The sequence below is a fragment of the Nicotiana tabacum genome, chromosome 20 (genome assembly GCF_000715075.1).
Source record: "Nicotiana tabacum cultivar K326 chromosome 20, ASM71507v2, whole genome shotgun sequence".
Taxonomy (NCBI): domain Eukaryota; kingdom Viridiplantae; phylum Streptophyta; class Magnoliopsida; order Solanales; family Solanaceae; genus Nicotiana; species Nicotiana tabacum.
The window spans coordinates 167,667,208-167,689,764 of NC_134099.1; the positions used below are offsets into that span (position 1 = coordinate 167,667,208).

At 39.7% G+C, this 22,557-nt stretch overlaps 1 protein-coding gene across 1 annotated transcript; it reads left to right on the forward strand.

Annotated features, from left to right (window-relative positions):
- Positions 1–3,755: 3,755 nt before the first annotated feature.
- Positions 3,756–6,391, forward strand: LOC142174880 (uncharacterized). The gene is made up of 3 exons (XM_075241270.1): positions 3,756–3,840; positions 5,384–5,442; positions 6,113–6,391. Exons 1-3 carry the CDS (start codon positions 3,771–3,773, stop codon positions 6,389–6,391), a joined length of 408 nt encoding a protein of 135 aa, XP_075097371.1. The 5' UTR covers positions 3,756–3,770.
- Positions 6,392–22,557: the final 16,166 nt, after the last annotated feature.

Sequence of the window (22,557 nt, forward strand, 5' to 3'; positions counted from 1 at the left end):
TCTCGGGCTCACAATGTCATGAAAATAGCCCAAAATGATGATATGTTGTATCAATAAATAACAACAGAGACTGAGATATGATATGCAATGAAATGAATATGACTGAGTATGAATTTTCAATTTAACACAATAATTCACAGCAATATGACCTCTGTGGGTCCCAATAATACTGACACATAGCCTCAACATGATTTTTAATATGTTTTTCAGCTCAATTTCTTTAACACATAAAACCGCATGAAAAATGCCAAGATTATTTAACTATAAAATTCCACAGAAATAATTATGTCATAATTTTTATAGTGCACGCCCACACGCCCGTCTCCTAGCATGTGCGTCACCTCCCAACAATTCACAAAATACATATATTTAGGGTTCATACCCTCAACTCCAAGATTAGAAGAGTTACTTACCTCGAACAAGCAAAATCCAATATCGAGCAAGCTAAGAAATTCTCCAGAAATTCCATTCTGCGCATATCGACTTCCAAACGGCTAGAATCTAGTCACAATTAATTTGATTCATCCCACAAAAATTATAGGAATTAATTCTATATCAAAATACTAATATTTTCTAAAAATCCGAAATTACGCCCCAAAAATTACCTGTGGGGCCTAAGTCTCGGAATCGGATAAAAGTTATAAAATTCGGAAGCCCATTCAACCATGAGTCTAACCATACTAATTTTACCAAAATCCGACCTCAATTCCACTTCCAAATCTTCAAATCTTATTTTCAAATCCCTAAGTTCAAACCCCCGATTTATACATCAAAAATATGTAATCTAGTCGGATTATTCGATGATAATTCAATATTATGGAGTAAAAATGATTACAAGTGACTTACCTCAAGTTTTCCTTGAATTTTCTCTCAAAATCGCCCCAAAAATCGTGCTTGAAGGTCCAAAAATAGCAAAACTCGGAACCCCCTCTGTTTTTAATATTCCGTCTAGGATTTTCGCATCCGCGGTGATTTCTTCGCACCTGCGGTCTTCGCATCCGCGGTAATTTTTTTGCACCTGCGGACTTCGTACCTGCGATGACTGTTTTCGTATCCGCGGTGATTTTTTTCGCACCCGCGATCTTCGTACCTGCGGTGATTTTTTTTGCACCCGCGGTGCTTGGACAACCCATACATTTTCGCTTCTGCGAATCATTCCTCGCATCCGCGAGCTCGCACCTGCGGCCTTTTTCGCGCAGGTGCGATCACACCAGCAGCCCAGCTGCTTCAGCTCCTCCTCCAAATCCAAATTCAATCCGTTAAGCATCCGAAACTCACCCGAGGCCTTCGGAACCTCGTTCGAACATACCAACAAGTTCCATAACATAACACGGACCTACTCGAGGCCTCAAATCATATCGAACAACACCAAAACGACAAATCGATCCTCAAATCAAAATCTATGAACTTTGAACTTTCAAATTCTATATCTTATGCCGAAACATATCAAATCAATCCGGAATGACTTCAAATTTTGCACACAAGTCATAAATGACATAACGAAGCTATTCAAATTTTCAGAATCAGATTTCGACATCGATATCAAAAAGTCAACCCCCCGGTCAAACTTTCCAAAATTAAATTTTCGGCATTTCCAGCCTAATTCCACAACGGACTTCCAAATAATTTTTCGGACACACTCCTAAGTCCGAAATCACCATATAGAGCTATTGAAATCATCAAAATTAAATTTCGAGGTCGTTTACTCATAAGTCAATATCCGGTCAACAATTTCAACTTAAGCTTCTAACATGAAAATTTATCCTTCCAAACTAACTCTGAAATACCTCGTAGGAAGTTATTCAAGACTTCAAATAGTTGAAAGGAGCGTAAATGCTCAAAACGACCGGTCAGGTCGTTACAACTCCTAAGTCCAAAATTACTATACGGAGCTATTGAAATCATCAGATTTCGAATCCGTGGTCGTTTACACAAAAGTCAAATCTCCGGTCAACTTTTTTTTTCATTTAAGTTTCAAAAATGAGAATTGTTCTTTTAATTAAATTCCGAATCTTCCGAAAATCAAACTCGACCACACTCGCGGGTCATAATACATATTACGAATCTGTTCGAGACCTTAAGTCGCTGAACGGAGCGTTAATTCTTAAAACGACAAGTCGAATCGTTACATCATGGTGCCTACATACATACCATAAAAATACATCATCGAGTAGCTGACCAAGATAAACCAATGATGTAGTTGTGCCAATCATCAAATTTGGAGGATATTGTGTAAGATTCCCAAAACTAAAGGGGAAATTAAGCTAAACATCTCTATATATCACTCAGTCTTATAGGTTCCTCGTATTTCAAAATCAAATACTTCATACTCCTATATTATGAAAATCCTATACATTCATATTTAACTTTGAATATTGGAATAAATATATCCAATTCAGCATTTTATGGGATTGCCTCAATCAATATGTCTTGTGAGTATCATTTTCATCGGGTAAATTTTACAAATAGTCATATAATTATATAGCTTTTATTTTTTACCAAAGTCATATAACTATATTTCTCATATAAAATTCAAAAAACTTTTACTAACTCATGATACAAAAATCATAGTGACCGAAAAACACAACTTTCCAGTAATATTTTTTTTATTCTACATTTTCTCATTATTTATTTTCAGTTTAATAAATAATAACTCAATTAATTAAAATAGGAGATATATATATATATATTTTTAGCAGCTCCTAGAAATAATAGCTGAATATATTTTTTTTATATGTGTGTGTTATATAGATATAATATATATATTTTATATATTTCTTTATTAGCGAATGCAATTAGTTTTGACCGACCGATTAATTTTTTGCCTTAAAATAGAAATTACCCTACTCGACCCCACCCAATACCCATATATAGTAATAATACCAAAAGTGAATTCTTCCCCTAAAAATTGGCTCTACTTCTGCTCTACTTCTAGCTAACAAAAAAATTGGCCTTATCATATAGAAGCCTAATAAGCTAATACTAGGCATTTGGCACTTGTCCACATAGTAGGAACCTATAGCATCAACTGCTAGGGATGTTCATAATAAGTGCGTTCCTGATTGTTAGAGGCCGGTTTAGCTAGGTGGTCCGCCACTGCCACAAAATATTTCCACTGACGAATAAATGCAGGCTAGCCCACTTATTTTTATTGTTTCTATACTTAAAAAAAAATCTAGTCGTACATATATAAATTTAGGTTTACAATAAAATATTTATAAATATTTAATGAAATTCTTAATATAAATATAGGATTTGGACAAAATTCACTGAGTTTACACGGACCGTAAGCTTAAGGCTAGACGATCCCCTAGAGCCACAGCCACTAATTGTGTGCACTATAAAACGCATAATTCTATCATGTTATAAAATAATTAATTGACTCTCAATCTTGCCTGCAACAATGTTATAAAACGTACGTAGCCATGCATATAACTCTCTAACTCTCTACACTATTACATTATTAGCTACATAACTACCTAAATTAAACAATGGAGCCGTTTAAAGTTAATTATTCTTAAATATGAAAAAGTATAACTCTATCATCTTTATCAGATTACCTATTATATTATCAAGAGATATACTTATAATTATCTCACAGATAATCTTATTGTATATTTTACGTTATCATCAACGCATAAAACATAAAACTCTATATCTATATAGGTAGTATAAGCTCTTCACTGAAATTATTAGAGGATGAGTGGAACCATACCTTTAATACAAACCTAAGAGGGGCTTGGCTGGTTTCCAAATATGTCTGTAGACGCATGCGTGATGCTAAACAGGGCAGCAGATCTGTCATTAATATATCTTCATCTGCTACACTCACTACAGGAAATATGAGATATGACGATATTTATTTGATGACACTTATAATAAATGTAGGTGAATAGTTAATTTATTGACATTTGTTAGAAAAATGTCACAAAAATACCGACGTTTAGGAAAAATGTCAGCAAACATTTTGACATTTTATTCAAATGTCACATTATTAGAAATACAACTACATTTAGTTAGCAACATTTGTAATAAATGTCAAAAAATATTATTTTGCCAAGAAAAAATAATTTCGGGAGAGATTAGTCTTACTTGGGCTTTCTTTTCTTTTTATAAAATTCCAAAAGAAAGTCAAAAATATTCAAACTCTATTTCCTTAAGAACTCTTCAAGTCGTAGGCCGCAACCTAGCTCCAAAATCTCCATTATCAGTTTATCTCGACTTCTTTCGTTAGTTTTGATCCTAATAGGCGGGTAAGATTTTCCTTAATTTTAGATTTATATATCTCAATCTTCTATGTCTTGTTTCTGGCAGCTTTTCGTTGTTATGTTCATAGCCCTAGATTTGCAATCTATAGGCTGGAGATTTCCTTTTATAATCTTTGTTTCATTGCAAAACCTAGAATTGCCGCTAGCCGGAACTGAAATTTCTGCCATACCTGTTGTCGGAGTGGCGATTTCTGATCAGGTTCATCAACTCTAACTCGTTTTCTATAAGTTTGGCCTTTTCTTTTTCGAGATAAATGAGATTTGTGATATTCAGATCAAAAGCATTGATTTTCTGTCTTTATTGTTTATTTCAATTTACTTTGTATAGGTGAATTTCTTGCAAATATGGTTACAGTTACTACATATGAGGTAAAATGGCCTTAATGTTGTTTTGCTACTTGCCCTTTCCCTTAATCAGTTGGTGATAGCCTTTTTTTGTTTTCTTTTCAATTTGAGATCTTGGTTACACGTATTTTTGAAGGTTGTGAGATCAACTAATATGAAGGAATTTTGACTTGGTAAAGGCATGGACTCAGAAAGACGCATGGATAACGAAGCTTTGAAGTGCATTGGCATTTTTGTAAATCTCAAGGGAACAATATCATTACGATTTTTTTGGGGTCAATGTTATGATTATTTGAATTGTATGTAGTGTATGAATCTTAAAAGTTTTGCAATGAATAAAAATATTTATGTTATTGTAAGGTCAATCACAGTTGATAGATTACTTTCTATAATACATAGCAAAACAAAAAGGGACAAATTTTTGGCATTTATGATAATTTCTCGATTTCTAATCTTTACCATATATATCCATAATGATTTCAATATTCAAATAATATCTCAAAAATTTATGACATTTCTATATATGTCGCAAACAAGATAAGTCAAGAGCTCAAATTATTGACATTTGATAGGCGCCATAAATAAATATCGTTAATTATTTACCGACATTTATTTAAATGTCGCAAAAATAACGACATTGAAATTTTCGACATTTAATGTAAATGTAAAATAAATGTCGGTAAATAATTTTATGACATTTATGTGGCTTATAGCGACATTTATATAATGTCGTCGTATCACATATTTCTTGTAGTGACTGAACCGTACACTATTACCGGGGAGTTTTGCTTACGCTTCTTCAAAGATAGCTCTTGACATGGTCACTAAGGTGCGCGTATATATAACAGTGGCAAAGTCTATGTGGCTACAATGGGTGGCAAACGGACGGGCTGGGTTGGATATGGGTATATCGAAAACGGATAAATTATCCGATCCGACTCATATTTAATACAGATAAAAACAGGTTAGCCGGCAGATAATATGGATATTCATATTATCCATGGCTTTTTGAATATGATTACTTTAGGGAGAATTCCTAGTATCCTAAACTTGAGACTTTACAAATTATAAAAGTTAAACTCATTAGTTATACATTGACTATCTATTTTTTAAGTGGATAATATGGTTCTTATCCATATTTGATCTATTTTTTAAAAGTTCATCATCCAACCTATTTGACACCCCTTCGGGGGAAAATACACTGTGTAGGTAGGTAAAAAAAAATTATATGTATATATAATATGTATTGACTCTCCTTAATTTTTTTATTTTATTTTTATATATTTTGATACCCCTTAACAAAATTCTAACTCCGCCATTGTGGATAACTGTTTTTTTTTTACCATTTTGCCACCACTAGGCTACACCGCTGGACTACATACTACCTACTGTCTTTCTTGGTTTTAATTCCTACAAGGCTGCATCTACCATTGATTTATTGCAATTTTCGTCTCTATTATACATATATTTGCATTAATTATTCAAAAAACTAATGGCAGATAATGGCCCTAGAATTGGGAGTAGACAAGATCAGAGTGAACTCAACAGCAGCAGGAGTTTTCAAATCTGAGATAACAGAGAACCTTGTCCAACAGAAACGTTTCCATAATGTTGTTTTCAAAGCAGTTCCTCTGAGAACTTTTGGAACAACAGATCCAGCTTTAACATCAGTGGTCCGGTACTTAATACACAATTCTTCGCAATACGTATCGGGCAATGTTTTCATTGTCGATGGCGGAGGTACTTTACCAGGTGTTCCCATTTTCTCATCACTCTAGAAAAACTAGCTAATGAAGACACTGTATACGGTCGAAATAGATTTCGGTCTTCGTACGTCTGATCGAGTTCGAATGATAATCGATCGAAGTGAGACTTCGAGATGAGTTCCGAAGATGGAACAAACAAGCCTCGAACCCGAGGGGCCGATCAATGTCGAGTTCGATATTTTTATCGAGCTTGAATCTAAATCGAACTATGATGCAGAGTAAAGCTATCAAACTTATGATCCAGAGACCAACCAATATTGACCCCGAATCAATTCAAGGGTCCGAGTCAGAATCGAGCTTAAGCCAAAGATCGAGAACTCGAGTTAGAATCGGGGACAAGCCGAGATCAAGAGCCCGAGTCAGATCGGACTCACAGACAAAAGCCGTTGCAATCCCACTACATGAGAGAATCCTGGCAGGAATTGTGAAAAAGCTGAATTATCATAGATCTTCCACTGAGTATTTTTTAATTATATTTAAAGTAAGGTCCCTCTACTATAAAGAGGAGTTTTTATCATTTCTGGAAGGGCAGTTTTTTGGAGCTCACATTATAATCGAAGCACCATATTCTCTTATATTCGAGAGTTATTCTTTTAAGCCTCATATACTGATTCATCTTGCTTGGTCCCAAAAAATCGCTTTCGTTACAACTGTGTTTATTTTGTCTTCTCTGCGGTCCATATTTAATATTTTCCTCTTATCCTTACAGGTTGTATTGAGCTATATCACATATCCTTAGAACTACGAATAAATTCAACTCTATCCGTTTTTCAGGTAAACAGTTTGGCGCCCACCGTGTGGCTAAGGTTAACAGTGGTTATTTGATACGAATCTGAAAAAATACGCCACTGTGGTTTGCGCTTGTTTCCGAAAATATCTTGAGTTTCGGATTAGCTACGACTAACCATCAATCAAATGGCTTCACCGATCGATAACGGGGCCAGTCTTCAAGACGAAAACAACAACTTGTCACCCAGTACTGAAAGACCACTTGTGAACACCGTTAGAGCTCCAATCAGAGCGCCAATTGATATCAATTCGCATGTAGCCATTGAGACAAACCTACATGCTGAACCCGAGAATAGCATCCATGGTGGCACTCGGTCTGCGGCTCGAGATACCCATAACGTCGAGCAAAACGGTGTTAGCTTGTGAATAATGTTGCAAGCCCAACAGGCAGCAATAGCTCAGTTGCAGAGCCAAACCCAGCTACAAAGCAGGCAGGAGCCCAATCCACCCCGAGAAATCACCCACAGAACGGAACCAGCCATAGTGAAGTCAAATGACCAAGAATCGGGGACTACTTTCGAAATTGCTAAATTGCTCGAGGAACTCACAAAGCGAGTCGAAGCCAACGATAAAAAAGTAGAAACTTATAACTCTAGGGTCGATCAGATCTCGGGAGCTCCACCAATGATAAAAGCGTTGGATTCGAAAAAATTCGTGCAAAAATATTTTTCCTCGAGCGCAGCCCCGAAACCAATCCCTAAAAAATTTTGTATGCCCGAAATTACCAAATATAACGGAACGACCGATCCCAACGAGCATGTCACTTCTTACACATGTGCCATCAAGGTCAGTGATTTAGAAGACGATGAAATCGAATCTGTGTTGCTAAAAAAATTCGGAGAGACCCTCTCGAAGGAGGCATTGATTTGGTATCACAACCTACCGCCAAATTCCATTGACTCGTTCGCCATGTTAGCAGATTCTTTTGTGAAAGCACATGCTGGTACCATAAAAGTCGCAACAAGAAAATCGAACCTCTTCAAGGTAAGACAAAAGGATAACGAGATGCTGAGGGAGTTCGTATCTAGTTTTCAAATGGAACGAATAGACTTGCCATCAGTCACAAAAGATTGGGCTGTTCAGGCTTTCACTCAAGGTTTGAACGAGCGAAGTTCGACGGCTTCACGGCGATTAAAGCATAACCTGATCGAATACCCAGCCATCACATGGGCCGACGTGCACAATCGGTACCAATCAAAAATTAGGGTCGAAGATGATCAATTGGGTTCTGAACCCGCTATTCGAAGGGATACTAATCGGGAATGAGGTCCGATTGGGGATCGATACCAACCGTACAACGGAAGCCACAGAGTCAGTAAATCGAGACATAACCTCAGGCAAAATAACAAAAGAAGTGATAGAGGTCAAGGGTCCCGGGGGCTGATAAACAGAAGTAGTTTCGATAGGCCTGCCGGATCTAAGGAAGCACCTCGGTTATCGGAATATAACTTCAGCATTGATGCATCCTCCATCGTATCGGCTATCGGATGCATCAAAGACACTAAATGGCCTCGACCCATGCAGACCGATCCTGCCCAGAGGAATCCCAATCAAATGTGTGAATATCATGGCACCCTTGGCCACAGAACAGAAGATTGCAGGCAACTAAGAGAGGAAGTAGCCCGATTATCTAACAAAGGGCACCTTCGGGAATTTTTTAGCGATAGGGCGAAGAACCATTTTAAAAACAGGGATTTCAACAAGCAAAAAAATAAGAAGAACCACAGCACGTCATTCACATGATCATCGGCGGCGCCGATACCCCTCAGGGACCAGTGCTTAAACGCACTAAAATATCGATTATGAGAGAAAAGCGATCTCAAACTCAAGATTACACACCCATAAGAACTTTTTCCTTCAATGATGAAGATGCAGAAGGAGTCGTACAACCTCATAATGATGCACTAATAATATCCGTACTCATGAATAAAACTAAAGTTAAGCGTGTGTTGATGGATCCAGGTAGCTCTGCCAACATCATCAGATTGAAGGTCGTAGAATAGCTCGGCATGCAGGAACAGATCGTACCAGCAGCCCTGGTTCTAAACGGATTCAATATGGCATGTGAATCCACCAAAGGCGAGATAATTCTACCAATAAACGTGGCCGGAACCATCCAGGAAATGAAGTTTTACGTGATCGAAGGCGACATGAGATATAATGCCCTTTTCAGAAGGCCATGGATCCACAACATATGAGCTATACCTTCGACCCTACACCAGGTCCTCAAATTACCAACATCAAGAGGAGTCAAAACAATGTACGGAGAACAACCAGCCACAAGAGAAACGTTCGCCGTCGAGGAAGCGAAACCAATATCCTCGCCTTCACCAGTAAAGGGATCGGGTTAAGAAAGGGAACGAGATACCAAATAGCAATCACAGACATCGGCTTTGACCCAACTAGATAACCAGAAAATCAAAGAAGATGATGATCAGAGGATCCCTCGATCCTTCGTGATTCTCGATGACTCCGACGCCACTAAATCGACAATTGAGGAAGTGGAGCAAGTCACAATAATCGAGCACTGGCCCGAACGAAAGGTATACCTGGGAACAGGGTTGAGCCCCGGACTCAGGAAGAAACTTTTTCAATTTCTTATCGATAACATTGATTGCTTTACCTGGTCCCATTTAGATATAATAGGGATCCCTCTGGACATAACGACGTATCGGCTAAGCTTGGACCCTAAGTTCAGACCGGTGAAGCAAAAGAGAAGACCCCAGTCCGAGGTAAAACACGCATTCATAAAAGACGAGATAACCAAACTTTTCAAGATAGGGTCCATTCGGGAGGTGAAATATCCCGAATGGATAGCCAATATAGTTGTAGTGCCTAAAAAAGGGAACAAACTTAGAATGTGTGTGGACTATAAGGATTTGAACAAAGCATGCCCCAAAGATTCTTTTCCGATGCCCAACATCGATCGCATGATCGATGCCATGGCCAGTCACGAGATCCTCACTTTTCTCGATGCCTATTTTGGGTATAATCAAATCCAGATGAACCCGGAGGACCAGGAAAAGACTTCATTTGTCACCAAATATGGAACATATTGTTATAATGTGATGCCCTTCGGGCTAAAAAATGCAGGGGCTACTTACCAACGCCTAGTAAATAAAATATTCGAATAACAAATAGGTAAATCAATGGAAGTTTATATTGATGACATGCTAGTTAAATCCCTGCGCGCAGAGGACCATCTGACCTATTTGCAGGAAACGTTCGAGATTTTGAGAAAATACAACATGAAGCTCAACCCCGAAAAATGTGCTTTCGGGGTCGGTTCGGGCAAGTTCCTCGGCTTCATGGTGTCAAATCGGGGAATCGAGATTAACCCTGATAAAATCAAGGCCATCGAAGACATCACCATCATGGACAGCGTAAAAGCTGTACAAAGGCTAACGGGACGGATTGCAACCTTAGGCCGATTCATTTCGAGATCATCAGATCGAAGTCACAAATTTTTCTCTCTACTCAAAAAGAAGAGCGATTTCACTTGGACCCCGGAATGCCAATAAGCATTAAAGGAACTAAAACAATATCCGTCGAGCCCACCACTACTTTACACTCCAAAAATAGACGAAAAACTTTGCTTGTACTTGGTAGTATCAGAAATCGTAGTAAGCGGTGTCCTAGTTCGGGAAGAGCAAGGTACACAATTTCCCATTTATTATATAAGTTGAACCTTAGGAGAAGCAGAAACTAGATATCCGTACCTAGAAAAGTTGGCACTTGCATTAATAAGCGCCTCTAGAAATTTACGACCGTACTTTCAATGTCACCCCATATGCGTATTAACGACTTACCCATTTGTAATATTTTGCACAAGCCCGAACTATCAGCCCGATTGGCCAAATGGGCCATCGAATTCAGTGGGTACGATATCGAATATCAACCCCATACGACCATCAAGTCTCAAATTTTAGCAGACTTCATGGCCGATTTCATGCCAACCCTCGTATCCGAAGTCAAAAAAGAACTCCTGCAAAAATCGGGTACATCATCGAGGGTATGGACCCTTTTTATGGACAGGGCTTCTAACTTGAAGGGGTCTGGGCTAGGCATAGTTTTAAATCCACCCACGAGTAACACTATTACACAATCTATTAAAACTACCAGGTTGACTAACAACGAGGACGAATATGAGGCCATGATTATAGGTCTCGAGCTAGCTAAAAACTTGGGAGCAGAAGTTATTGAAGCCAAATATGACTCTTTGTTGGCAGTAAGTCAAGTAAACAAAGCCTTCGAAGTTCGAGAAGATAGAATGCAAAGGTATTTGGACGAACTACATGTCACTTTGCACCATTTCAAACAATGTAATTTACAGCATGTTCCACGAGAGCAAAACAGTGAGGCCGATGCACTTGCGAATTTGGGATCATCGGTCGAGGAAGGTGACTTGAGCTCGGGGACTGTCGTTCAACTCTTGAGATCCGTGATCGAAGAAGGTCACGCCGAGATAAATTCTACGAGCTTAACCTAGGATTGGAGAAATAAGTATATTGAATACTTAAAGAACGGAAAGCTCCCATCGGAACCTAAAGATTCAAGGTCCCTATGGACGAAAGCTGCTCGATTCATGTTGGCTTCAGATGGAACGCTATACCGAAGAACATTCGATGGACCATTGGCAGTATGCTTGGGTCCAGGAGATACCGATTACATCTCACGTGAGGTGCACGAGGGCACTTATGGGAATCACTCCGGTGCCGATCCATTAGTCTGAAAAATAACCAAGGCAGGGTATTATTGGATCGATATGGGCAAAGATGCGAAGGGATTTGTTCAAAAATGTGACAAATGTCAAAGGTTTGCACCAATGATCCATCAACCCGGAGAGCAACTTCATGCAGTCCTATCCCCATGGCCATTCATGAAATGGGGAAGGGATATCGTCGGCCCTCTGCCATCGACCCCAGGTAAAGCTAAATTCATTTTATTTATAACTGACTATTTTTTTAAATGGGTTGAAGCACAGGCGTTCGAGAAAGTAAGAGAGAGAGAAGTTATAGACTTTATCTGGGGATCATATCGTATGTCAATTCGGGATACCCGCCGAAATAGTATGTGACAATGGGAAGCAATTTGTGGGCAGCAAAGTGACGAAATTCTTCGAAGACCACAAAATAAGAAGGATATTATCAATACTGTATCACCCCAGTGGGAACGGACAGGCCGAATCAATGAACAAAACTATCATTCAAAACCTAAAGAAGAGGCTGAATGACGCTAAAGGAAAGTGGAGACAAATCCTACCCGAAGTCCTTCGGGCATATCGAACGACGTCAAAATCCAGTACGGCGGCAACCCCATTCTCCTTAGTATATGGGTCTGAAGCATTGATACCAGTCGAGTCGGCGAACCCAGTACCAGATTTTGATACACGATAGAAGAATCAAATAACGAGGCTATGAACACTAGCCTCGAATTATCGAGAAACAAATGAGAAGCTGCTCTCGTCCAATTGGCCGCCCAAAAGCAACGAATCGAAAGATATTATAATCGAAGAACCAAGCTTCGCCATTTCAAGCCTGGGGACTTAGTGCTAAGGAAATTTACCCTCAATACCCAAAATCCGAACGAAGAAATACTAGGACCGAACTGGGAAGGACCATATCGGGTTCTCGAGAATGTCGGAAAAGGATCATACAAGCTCGACATTATAAACGGCAAATAATTATCAAGAAATTGGAATGTGTCACATCTAAAACGATACTACTGCTAAGGTACGACCCTCCCATATTCATTTACATTTCAAAACTGACCCCTGCAGAAGTCTGATCAGAAGCTAAGATGGATCTTTCAATACGAAACCTTAAGATTTGAAAGCACGCGTTGCACTCTTTTTTCCTTAGACCGGTTTTATCCCAAATGGGTTTTTCGGCAAGGTTTTTAATGAGGCAACCAATGATCATGCTGCGCTTACAAAAGTATCCGAGGCCTCTTTACAATCAACCTCGAATACTGGGGGCATTAGCCCTCAAATATATCAAGTTCTGATGCAAGAAAGTTATTTCGCAACAACGGGTTTCCAATAGGAAAAGATGTAAGAGCCAAATGGTCAAAACGAACCATGCTCATGTAGTTGGCCCGAACCCAGATGCGAAACATAAACACATGTATAGTGACTTGCAAAGAAAGTTCTCATCTTTGCCAACATCTTTTATCCAAGAAAAATTCCTCTATTTGTAGATTCATAATGCAAACAGAATTAATATAAACTCGACCACTAAGCCTACGGGTTACTTTCATTTCAAGTTCGAGCAAACAAATCACTCGACCATTATGCCTACGGGCTACATTACTTCGAGTTCGAATCATTCACTCAACTACTAAGCCTACGGGCCACTTTCATTTTGAGTTCGAGCAAACAACTCACTCGACCATTACGTCTACGGGCTACATTACTTCGAGTTCGGATCATTCACCCGAATACTAAGCCTACGGGATACTTTAGTTTCGAGTTCGATCAAGCACTCACTTGACCATTACGCCTACGGGCTACATTACTTCGAGTTCGAATCATTCAATCGACTACTAAGCCTACGGGCTACTTTCATTTCGAGTTCGAGCAAACAACTCACTCGACCATTATGCCTATGGGCTACATTACTTCGAGTTCGAATCATTCACCCGAATACTAAGCCTATGGGCTACTTTAATTTCGAGTTCGAGCAAGCACTCACTCGACCATTACGCCTACGGGCTACATTACTTTGAGTTCGAATTATTCACTCGACTACTAAGCCTACGAGCTACTTTTATTTTGAGTTCGAGAAGGCACTCACTCGACCATTATGCCTAGGGGCTATATTACTTCGAGTTCGAATCATTCACTCAACTACTAAGCCTACAGGCTACTTTCATTTCGAGTTCGAGCAAACAACTCACTCGACCATTACGCCTACGGGCTACATTACTTCAAGTTCGAATCATTCACTCGACTACTAAGCCTACAGGCTACTTTTATTTTGAGTTCGAGTAGGCACTCACTCGACCATTACGCCTATGGGCTACATTACTTCGAGTTTGAATCATTCACTTAACTACTAAGCCTACGGGCTACTTTTATTTCGAGTTCGAGCAAGCACTCACTCGACCATTATGCCTACGGGCTACATTACTTCGAGTTCGAATCATTCACTCGACTACTAAGCCTACGAGCTACTTTTATTTTGAGTTCGAGCAAGCACTCACTCGACCATTACACCCACGGGCTACATTACTTCAAGTTCAAATCATTCACTACTAAGCCTACGGGCTACTTTTATTTTGTGTTCAAGCAAGCACTCACTCGACCATTACGCCTATGGGCTATATTTCTTTGAGCTCGAATCATTGACTCAACTAATAATCCTAAGGGATACATCACTTTAAGTTTGAATAAACACTCGCTCGATTATAGAGGCTACGAAGTCCAAATTTGATTAAGTTGTTTAAATCATTCATAAGGCATGAATAAAGTCTTCACAAAACAGAAGCAAGTCGACAAAATTGTCTATATATAAAATTGTCTACATGATTGATTACAACGTAAAAATTAAGGACTAAACTTCCTGGTCATCCTCAGGAGCGGTCTCTTCTCTATCGGGCTCCCCCCGTTCTCGGATCCGCTCTTACTCCCATCATCATCATCATTGTCATCATCATCGTCATCGGAAACTAGGGCTTCAGCATCTGCTTCGAGTTCTTTGGCCCTTTTTATCTCTTCAGCAAGATCGAAACCACGAGCATGGATCTCCTCGAGGATTTCCCTCCGAGATCGGCACTTAGCAAGTTCGGCGACCCAATGTGCTCGAGTATCGGTGATCTCGGCTGCCTCTCTTGCTTGGACCTGGGCAGCTTCAGCATCGGCCCGATAGACGGCCATGAGTGCATCCACATCGACCTTTGCCTTTTCGGCATCAGATTCGGCGTTGGCAAGTACAGAGGCCAACCGAGCCTCGAGCTCCTCTATTATTCTTGCTTGAACAAGGCCTTTTTCCTTCATTCTCTAAAGTTGGGTTTCGGCCAATGATAACTGGGCTCGAGCAGTTTCTTTCTCTGCAGCAAAGCGGTCCATACCTTCTTTTCACTGCAAAGACTCCGCTTTTATCACTTCGACCTCCTCACGAAGCTTCCCGATCATCTCAATTTTTTCCTGCAACTGTGAGATCGAAGAATTAGCCATCGTTCCGGTATCAAGCCCATAGGCTTTTAAAAGTATCATTACCTGCTCAGACAAATCGTTCTCATCTCGATAAGCCTTGGCCAACTCAGCTTGGAGGTCTTTTATTTCCTCTTTTATCTGCCCTAAAAGAAGTGTTAGGGAGTTCCTCTCATCAGTAACCCGTTGAAGGTCAGCCTCGTATCGACGCAGCTCGTTTTGGGACCGAGAACATGCTTCTCGATGAACTGCCACTGCCTACAAAGAAACAAGAAACGAAGTTAACGAAAAGTAAACATAAAGGTAGTACCGACAAAAATAATTTTAAGGCTTACCTGATTCAAAGCTTGCCGCACCCCGTGAAAAAGATCCGATTTATCACCAGTATCGGCAACATCCTCGATACTGGTAAACAGGTCATGAAAAAGATCCTCTCCATCGTGAGGCCTGTCTAGATCGAGGGCCCCCAGAGCTTGGGCTTCCCGAATCACCCCTGCGGAAAAAGGGGGAAAGGTGGACGAATCTTCGATTGCTGCTAACCCAAATGAATCACTTGGAGCATTCTCTTCGGTTTGAAGGGATTCGAGGGCCCTTTCAGACATATCCCCCATCCATTGGCTCCGATGAGATGCGTCTTCGATCTTCGATAATTCAGGGATTCCACCCGAATCTTTCTCCGATATATCCCCAGTTCGAGGCGGAGCCTCATGAAGCATCATCGATCCAGCTGCCGATGGGGCATCGGTGTTTCTCTTCGTTCGAGCCGCCAGCGCGAACCCATCGTTTTCTTCTTCATCTTCATCCCTTAGACGCAGAACTGATTCCACGGTCAAAGGAATGGCATTCTTGTTCGGCTTACGAGCCGTCCTCTTCTTTAGTTTTGGATCTTCGGGAACAGAGGCTCTTTTCCTTTTATTTCCCTTCACTAACTTTGGGACAGAGGTCAAAGTTTCCTCCTCGTTAGACAAGGGCCTCAAAACCGCATCTTTGCCCAAGCATGTATATGGAAAATTTTATTAAACCACCTCGTTCGAATTATCAAAGTGTACGAGAAAGGGGCTTACCATGATTTTTGGCCTCCCACCGACCCTTTGATAAATCACGCCATGAGCGCTCGGCGTAGGTAGAGGTCGAAACAAGAGCTCGTACCCAGTTCTTGAGATCGGGAACTGCTCCGGGAATCCAGGGAACTGCTACATCACAAAAAGAAGAGTGTGGATGAGAAAAGAAATGAAAGAACAAAATAGAAGTAACAACAGGATCACACTTATTCCATTCCTCGGGAAAGGGCATCTTTTCGGTCGGAATCAGGTCCGAAGTCCTCACTCGAACGAACCTGCCCATCCAGCCCCGATCCATGTCCTCGTCAATGCTCGAGAACAGAGCCTTGGTAGCCCGAAGCTGAAGTTTTATTAACCCTCCTAAAAGTCAAGGGCGGTACAATCGGATAAGATGGTCGAGGGTGAACGACATCCCCTCGATTTTGCTCACAAAGTATCGGATCAGGATAACGATCCGCCAAAAAGAAGGATGGACCTAGCCTAGGGTTATTTTGTATTGATGACAGAAGTCAATAATAACGGAATCGAGAGGACCTAACGTGAAAGGGTAAGTATACACATTCAAAAACCCTTTCACGTAACAAGTGATATCTTCGTCAGAAGTAGGAATTATTATTTCTTTTTATCATAATTGCAATCTTTCTTTAGCTGCTTGAGGTGCTTCTTGGTTATCGAACATATGTACCTCGATACTGGCTCACATCGTCCAAGAACCGATGAGCCTTTATTGACCTTAAAATCAGAAGTAAGAACACACACCCCGGGAATGCACTCCTCAGACCGTGGTTCTGCCGGTGTCTCATCGGCGGCACACTGTGAAGATGAAGCCTTCTCTTTCTGAGGAATGGTTTGTGATGTTTTCGCCATTTTCAAATTCAAAGGTGAGGAATAGAAGAAAGTGACAAAGATTTGGTAGAATTGAAGAGGGGCTTTTGCCGGGTAAGTCAGAGAATACGAAAAGGGACTTGGGAAATTTGGAAGATTGTAGATGTAAAGGTAGTAAATGATAAAAGGAAGGGTTATTTATAGGTTTAAGCGATGGCGGTTCAGTATCAGCGGTGGCCGACCACCATCTGGCATACATTAAATACCTTGAAAGACTAAACCGACGGAATAGCTATCACATGCGTCATGATCAAGCCCGATAGAAACGTCAGGTTATAATCCGATTGAGCCATTAAAAGATCATATTGTTTCTCACTACATTCTTTCTGAGAAACGAGGGGACTATTTGTATACGGTCGAAATAGATTTCGGCCTTCGCATGTCTGATCGAGTTCGAATGATAATCGATCGAAGTGAGACTTCGAGAGGGTTCCGAAGATGGAACAAACAAGCCTCGAACCCGAGGGGCCGATCAATGTCGAGTTCGATATTTTTATCGAGCTCGAATCCAAATCGAACTATGATGCAGAGTAAAGCTATCAAACTTATGATCCAGAGACCAACCAACATTGACCCCGAATCAATTTAAGGGTCCGAATCAGAATCGAGCTTAAGCCAAAGATCGAGAGCTCGAGTTAGAATCGGGGACAAGCCGAGATCAAGAGCCCGAGTCAGATCAGACTCACAAACAAAAGTCGTTGCAATCCCACTAGATGAGAGAATCTTGGTAGGAATTGTGAAAAAGCTGAATTATCATAGATCTTCCACTGAGTATTTTTTAATTATATTTAAAGTAAGGTCCCTCTACTATAAAGAGGAGTTTTTATCATTTCTGGAAGGGCAGTATTTTGGAGCTCACATCGTAATCGAAGCACCATATTCTCTTATATTCGAGAGTTATTCTTTTAAGCCTCATATACTGATTCATCTTGCTTGGTCCCAAAAAATCGCTTTCGTTACAACTGTATTTATTTTGTCTTCTCTGCGGTCCATATTTAATATTTTTCTTTTATCCTTACCGTTTGTATTGAGCTATATCACATATCCTTAGAACTACGAATAAATTTAACTCTATCCATTTTTTAGGTAAACAGACACATACGTCGAATCTGATCATTTCTTGATCGAGAATTATACATTATTATCTGCACAAATAAATGGACACGTACGTTAGAGAAAACATAATGTCCACAATAATGTTGTTACCATACTGGCAGTTCACGTGCCAACTTTAAGGGGCTGTCAATGTATTTCACCAACTATATATAATCATACTGTTATTAGCTTTTAGCTTTCCTCAAAGTCCGAATTGTTATAATTAACAACAGATTATACACTCTAAGTAGTCCAAGTTTCAGTGATTATGCACAACAGAAATGTTGATTTGAAACACCATCTACAACAACGCTTGAGCCTCATAGTTACGTAACGAGGGATTTAACAATACTATAAAATGGACATTTTCATAGTTATATAACTTTCATAGTTACATAACTAAGAATTTAACAATAAGTACAATAAATAAAGTAACAACTGAAACATACATTGTATTTAAAGTAACAATAAATATGACACACAATCCAAAATACTTATTAGCACAAGTATTATTGAACATTAAACCAATTTAGATGAATAATTATCGGTGTTCAACTTTCAGAACTTGTTTTTTAACCAAAAAACACCTTATCTTGAGATCCTTCATCTTTCTCCACATAGATGCACTTCTTAAAATCCGTCCATATTGCCTTATGAACTGGGGTATTATCAAATTGGTAATATTCTCCTAACAATGGCTTAATAGCTTTGGTCGCCTTCACTGCATGGTAATATGGAATGGCTGAGAATAGATGATGCACAACATGAGTATCTGCAATGTGGTGAGAGACTTTATTTAGTAAATCACCATTGTCTCTGTCTACAGTAGCTAGAGCTCCTCTTAACCAATCCCACTCGGATGAATCATAATGTGGCAATGAAGGATGAGTATGGTGCAAAAACGTGGTTAATATATAAAGGTTTCTCGCAATTAGGAGTGGTACCCCATAGAAGGTTGATCGGTTTCGTAAAAGAAAAATTAAATGTTATTTTTGAAAAAATCCACCGATTCGACCGGTTTTTTGATCGGCCGACCGCGTTCGATTTTGACCGAATTTCTAGTAGTGGGTAAGCATTAACCATTGGATTACATCCCAAAGCCAAATGTCACGATAATACAAAGACTTTGTCATTATCATTCGGTGTAAAGCACTATTCAATTATTAACTAGTTATGAATAAAGTATAAGTAAACCTTTATCATATGGCACACATTTTATTTATTTTAATTCGTGATATATATGAATTGGTATACTCGTTAGGATCGAAATAATCCGGTGTCATGTGCAAGCTAGTAAAGCAAACCTTGAACGATAGTAAATCAGACAATAAAAAAGAAATATACCAAAAGAGACATAACATTTAACGTGGTTTGGTCAAGTGACCTACGTCCACAGGCGGAGATGAGCAATACACTATATAAAGAGAGTATAAAATATCGAGAGAACAACCTCACAAAGAGGCAAACACAAGTGGCAGACTAACACTTGTCCCGAAATTCTCCCCATAAACAAGACTCTCAAACCCCTTATGGCTACATTGTGGACAGAGGCGGATCTAGAATTTTAATTCTATGGGTTCAACATTTAAAGTTTTTAGCATTGAACCCGTTATATTTTAAAGTTATGGATTCATATCTACTATTTATTGTAATTTTAGTGAGTTTTACATATAAATATATGCTTTGCATATAAAATTGTCACAATCCCATTTTTTCCTCCGTAGGACGTCGTGATGGCACCTAATCTCTAAGACTAGGTAAGCTTATAATTTTGCGGAATCAATGAATAATGAACTGAACTCCAATCTCAACTCATGATATATAAATATAAAACTGTCATTTAATAATTACAACTCCCAAAACCCGGTGAAAACAAGTCACAAGCTTCTAATAGAAATACTAAGTGTCTATGTACATCAAGTCTAAGGAGCATCAGGGAAATGACATAATAAGGATAGAGAGAGACTCCGAGGTCTGCGGACGCTGGCAGATATACCTTGAACTCTGCATGTGCGGTCCAACTCACTGGTATCTGGTCTGGTGGGAAGAACCTGGATCTGCACAAAAAGATGTGCAAAGTGTAGTATGAGTACGCTACAACGGTACCCAGTAAGTGCCAAACCTAATCTCAGTAGAGTAGTGACGAGGTCAGGTCAGGGCCCTACTGATTTAAAAGAAAAGTAAGGCAGAAAATATAATAATATTTTGAAATGACTCAGAATTTAAACAATAAGAAGTTTCAGAAAATATCTGCACAATAAATAGAGGTACACAGTAGGGGCACTCCTGAGGTACCGTCTCGTAGTCCCAAATGTAAAAATGTAAAGATACAGTACATGGGAATCTCTCGAGGAACCGCCTCGTAGTCCCAAAGTAAAAATGCAGTACAGGGAGATCTCCCGAGTAAAGTGCTCGTAGTCCCAAAGTAAATATGCAGTACATGGGGATCTCCCGAGGAACCGCCTCATAGTCCCAAAGTAAATATACAGTACATGGGGATCTCTAGAAGAACTGCCTCGTAGTCCCAATGTAAATATGCAGCAGGTAATCGAAGAAAAACACAAATTTTCAGCAAGAATCTTACGGTTAAAGATTTAATTCAAATCAAGGAAAGTAGGTAATTCAACTAAGCATGTTGCACAAATTGCAAGTAAGAGTTAAGGCATATAGACATGCAATGCTAGACTAAATATGATCACTACATATGCTAAGGCAACTCAGTTAATGTATTTTAAAAGAAGACAAATCAGCAAGAATCGAATTTTCCATAATCAGCCCGTATACGCACTCGTCACCTTGCGTACACGGCGCTCTCACATATCACAAGTTGTTACAACAGTACCAAATCCTAAGGGGATGTCCCCCACACAAGGTTAGACAAGTCACTTACCTTAAATGTCGCTCAATCAATCGGTAAGAATGCCTTTCTCTCAATTTTTCAACTTTGAATGGCCGAAATCTAGCCAAAAGTAATTTCATAACATGAATACAATTACAAGAAACTAATTTAAATCATAAATCTACGACTTTAGCAAGGAATCAAAAAATTACCCCAAAAAGTCGACCTGGGACCACGTCTCGAAATCAGGTAAAAGTCACAAAATACGAACACCCATTCAACCACGAGTTCACCCATACCAAAATTACCAAAATCCGACACCAATTCGCCACTCAAATCCCCAAATTACACTCTCCAAATCTCTAGCCTCAAACTCCCACATTCCACCTTAAACACACATAATCTAGGTGAAAAAATCAACGAGGAACAAGATTATTGATCAAAAATAAGCACAAGGGACATACCTCAAGAAATCCCTCAAAAGTTCTCTCAACAATTGCCAAACCCGAGCTTAAATGTCCAACAAATGATAAAAATCCAGAGCCCTTGAATTTATAGAATCTGCCCAGGATTTTCTCTTTTGCGGACAAAATTTCGCTTCTACGGTACTGCTTCTGCGGTGAAGTCTCCGCATCTGCGGAGTTCACTTAAAGCCCCAGGTTTCTCACATGCACGCAAATCTCCGCATCTGCGGATGCGCTTCTCCGGTCCCTCGTCTGTTTCTACGGAAGCCTCCCCAAGTACTCACCCGCTGCGATCGATCCCCCGCAGAAGTGACTCCGCTTCTGCGGCCTACACACCGCATCTACGACCACTGGAAAACTACCCTAGCTCTGCACCTGCGCTCCATTGCTCGCACCTGCGTTCAACCTTGCGCAGGTGCGATTACACTAGAACCAGCCCAACACCAAAATATCTTCTAAGTCCAAAAATGATCTGTTAACCATCCGAAACTCACCCGAGGCCCCCATGACCTCAATCAAATATGCCAACTAGTCCTAAAACATCACACGAACTTAGTCGAGCCTTTAAATCACATCAAGTATCCTTAGAAACATGAATTACACATCGATTCAAGCCTAATGAATTTCAAAGTTTCAAACTTCTACATCTGACGCCAAAACCTATCAAATCAAGTCCGATTGACTTCAAATTTTGCACACAATTCATAATTGACATTACGGACCTACTCTAACTTTCGGAATCGGAATCCGACCTCGATATCAAAAATTCCACTGCCGATCAATCTTCTCAAAAATCATCCCTTTCCCAACTTTCCCGAATTAGCGCTAAAATGACCTACGGACCTCTAATTTAATATTCGAACACGCTCCTAAGACCAAAATTACCCTACGGA